This window comes from Pygoscelis adeliae, unplaced genomic scaffold, assembly GCF_000699105.1.
Source record: "Pygoscelis adeliae isolate BGI_AS28 unplaced genomic scaffold, ASM69910v1 Scaffold855, whole genome shotgun sequence".
In the NCBI taxonomy this organism is placed as follows: domain Eukaryota; kingdom Metazoa; phylum Chordata; class Aves; order Sphenisciformes; family Spheniscidae; genus Pygoscelis; species Pygoscelis adeliae.
Window position 1 is genome coordinate 38,211 of NW_008824727.1, and position 2,401 is coordinate 40,611.

The following is a 2,401-nucleotide window of genomic DNA, read 5'->3' on the forward strand; positions in this document are numbered from 1 at the left end:
CCCTCCCCCCCCCCCCACCACTTGTTTGTTTGTTTTTTTTCTGTGAAGGAACAGAAAGTATTTATAAACTTCCTAGGATGGTTAGTCAGTATCTGTCTGGTTGGCTGGCTGCCGTATAAGAAAGATAAGCCATCAATTCCGTTCTGGGTGTCCAGAGCAAGTATTCAAGGTTGTGTCCTATGTCAAGGAACAGAATAAGCTGTTGATGAGAGAGGTTTGTGGCTTAGATGGACCCCAGGGGAAAAAAAAAAATCTCTTGGGACACTAAGACTCGCAGTTCTCTGAACTTTTTAAGATCCTCGGGTTCTGAGTGCCCTGGTCCTTTTAAATCTAGACTGCTGTTTGTCGGCAGAGTTCCCTGCTGGTTCCTCTGGCCTGAGTAAGAGATCCTGCTTATAGTCACAGCTGCAAAGGTGACTTGCCTGTGCAACCAGTGAATCTCCAGGGCTTCTAGGGACATAAAGCCTGGCAGACAGAGGCAGTGAGAAATAAGGAGCAGTTCTATGATGCTTCTCTGAGTGTTATAGAGATCCACTGTGAGAGTGAATTACTGCAGTCCTGCTGAGGCACCATAGCTGGCTCGTTTGTAAACCTCACCGCTAGTCACCTAATCTCCTGTGTATTCTTCCTTAATACGCAGTTAATTCTTCCTTAACTTTTGCGCTGTTTCTTTCTGCTTTAAACGTAGGCAAACCTGAGGATATCGGTCCAGCCAAGGAACCTCCGACAGCTGAGAAAGTAGCAACAGATGATGAGCCAGGATCAGACTCTGGTGGGTAAATGTTTAACTAACGGTCTGGAACTTGGTAGCTACAAGTGCAAGCTGTCTGTGTGCTTCTTTCCATCTTTTTAGCTGTAGGAGGTAGTAAGACGGTAGAACCCCCGATTGCGAAGCAATTGTTAATTCTGCAAAGACACAGATTTTGGTTCCTCGCTGTTCCTACGTTTTCATTGTTCAGTGTGAAGTTACAACGTACCACTGCCCCCTGCCTCAGCAGCTGCTTTATGCATTGGTCGCTGCAGTTTATAGCCGGTCCCGTAGCCGTAAGCCCGTCTTTGTTGAAGAGCTGATGTGCAGGTGTGTGTTTATTTGGCCAGTCCTGTTGTGAGGACAGCAGTGTTCAACAGCTGGAGGGCAGTAGCGTCTCCGGCTCTTTGGAGCTGAGTATCGGTCCTCAAAGCATTCCCCTGACTTCTGTACCATAGACTGAGAGTTCGGTGGAATACTTAATGAATGTCAGGGACTTTCAGCACTGCTTTGTATACTGTGAAAACTGTTACGGTGTGTAACTGAGTTTACTTCATTACACAGGGTCCAAAAAAGAGAAGAAGACAGAAGCGGGAGGAGAAAGCAGGAAAAACGATGAGTTGTAACACCCCTGAAATCCCACTAGTGTCAACATCTATTTATTTCATGGTTACTTTCTTGTTTTTATAATGGGCCTGGTTAGTCATGATGTAAATGGAACACAGTGAACAGTCTGACAACAAAATGGGATAGAGATGTAAATTTTATTTTTTTTTTTCTTTCTGGGGATTTTGCCGCTACTAACTTAGTGAATTGGGTTTTTGTTTTTCTTATGTGTTTAAAGGTGGCAGTGTGCCCACCCAGAATTGTTTCAGTTTCAGTACCGAAGTCACCAAAGTGACTTTTCTGTGGAGAGAAAGCAGTAAAGAAACATCTGAAGCTTTAGGAAGTAACTTGGAACATAAACTCTGTGCCACACCTCCTCTAGTGAAGATGAACGGGATTAATGCAGAAGCATATGTAGATGAGATGGTGTTATCTTTGCGTATGAGGCCCTTGCTTAAAGAAATTGCGTGATTTCAGCTGATGGGAGGTGTATTCTCATTTGGATTCATGGGATAGTGGAACAGAATTGGGGAGGTGGATGGCCCGTGCTTCGAGATAAGAAAGCGTCTGTTTTCCACAGACTGTTGTTAGGACCATCTCTATCCGTGCTCTGTAGCAGAGTCTGAAAACCGTGACGAAAAGATTCTGTTTATAGTTTACTACAAAAAAAAGAGCTGGGAAATAGCAATACCGAACGCGAAGGAGGCTGGAAGAAGAAACGTGTTAGTGCACGTTGTAGTCAGAACCACCGCTGGTAACGGACCACAGAGGAGGCACAGGGTTAGGCAAAACCAGAACTGGCACAGGTAACCGTAACTACCCTCCTTCCCCTGCATCGTGTGTACTCGGACTGGCTTCATCGTGAACCTCCATGCCCGTGGCTGTGGCCTCCCCACTCCTGCTGCCGTACACGAGTGGAGTCTCTGATCGACTCACGCGGACACCTGTGACTGTGCACCTGATGTTGTTCTCCATTTTGGCCTCTTCAACCAAAAATAAAAACGACGCTTCCTTGACAGTCTCTTACAAACGGCTTCGTTTGCTGCC

General features: G+C 45.8%; 2 protein-coding genes across 2 annotated transcripts in view; both read left to right on the top strand.

The window, feature by feature from the left end:
- The window catches only part of HYOU1 (hypoxia up-regulated 1), a 32,129-nt gene extending 29,751 nt beyond the window's left edge, over positions 1–2,378 (top strand). Inside the window, exons 36-37 of the mRNA XM_009323395.1 lie at positions 689–772; positions 1,313–2,378. Of these exons, the coding sequence (XP_009321670.1) occupies positions 689–772; positions 1,313–1,374 (146 nt within the window). The 3' untranslated portion in view covers positions 1,375–2,378. The remainder of the gene's footprint in view (positions 1–688; positions 773–1,312) is intronic.
- Positions 1–2,401, top strand: part of SLC37A4 (solute carrier family 37 (glucose-6-phosphate transporter), member 4) — a 32,394-nt gene that overhangs the window by 21,225 nt on the left and 8,768 nt on the right. The window lies entirely within an intron of this gene.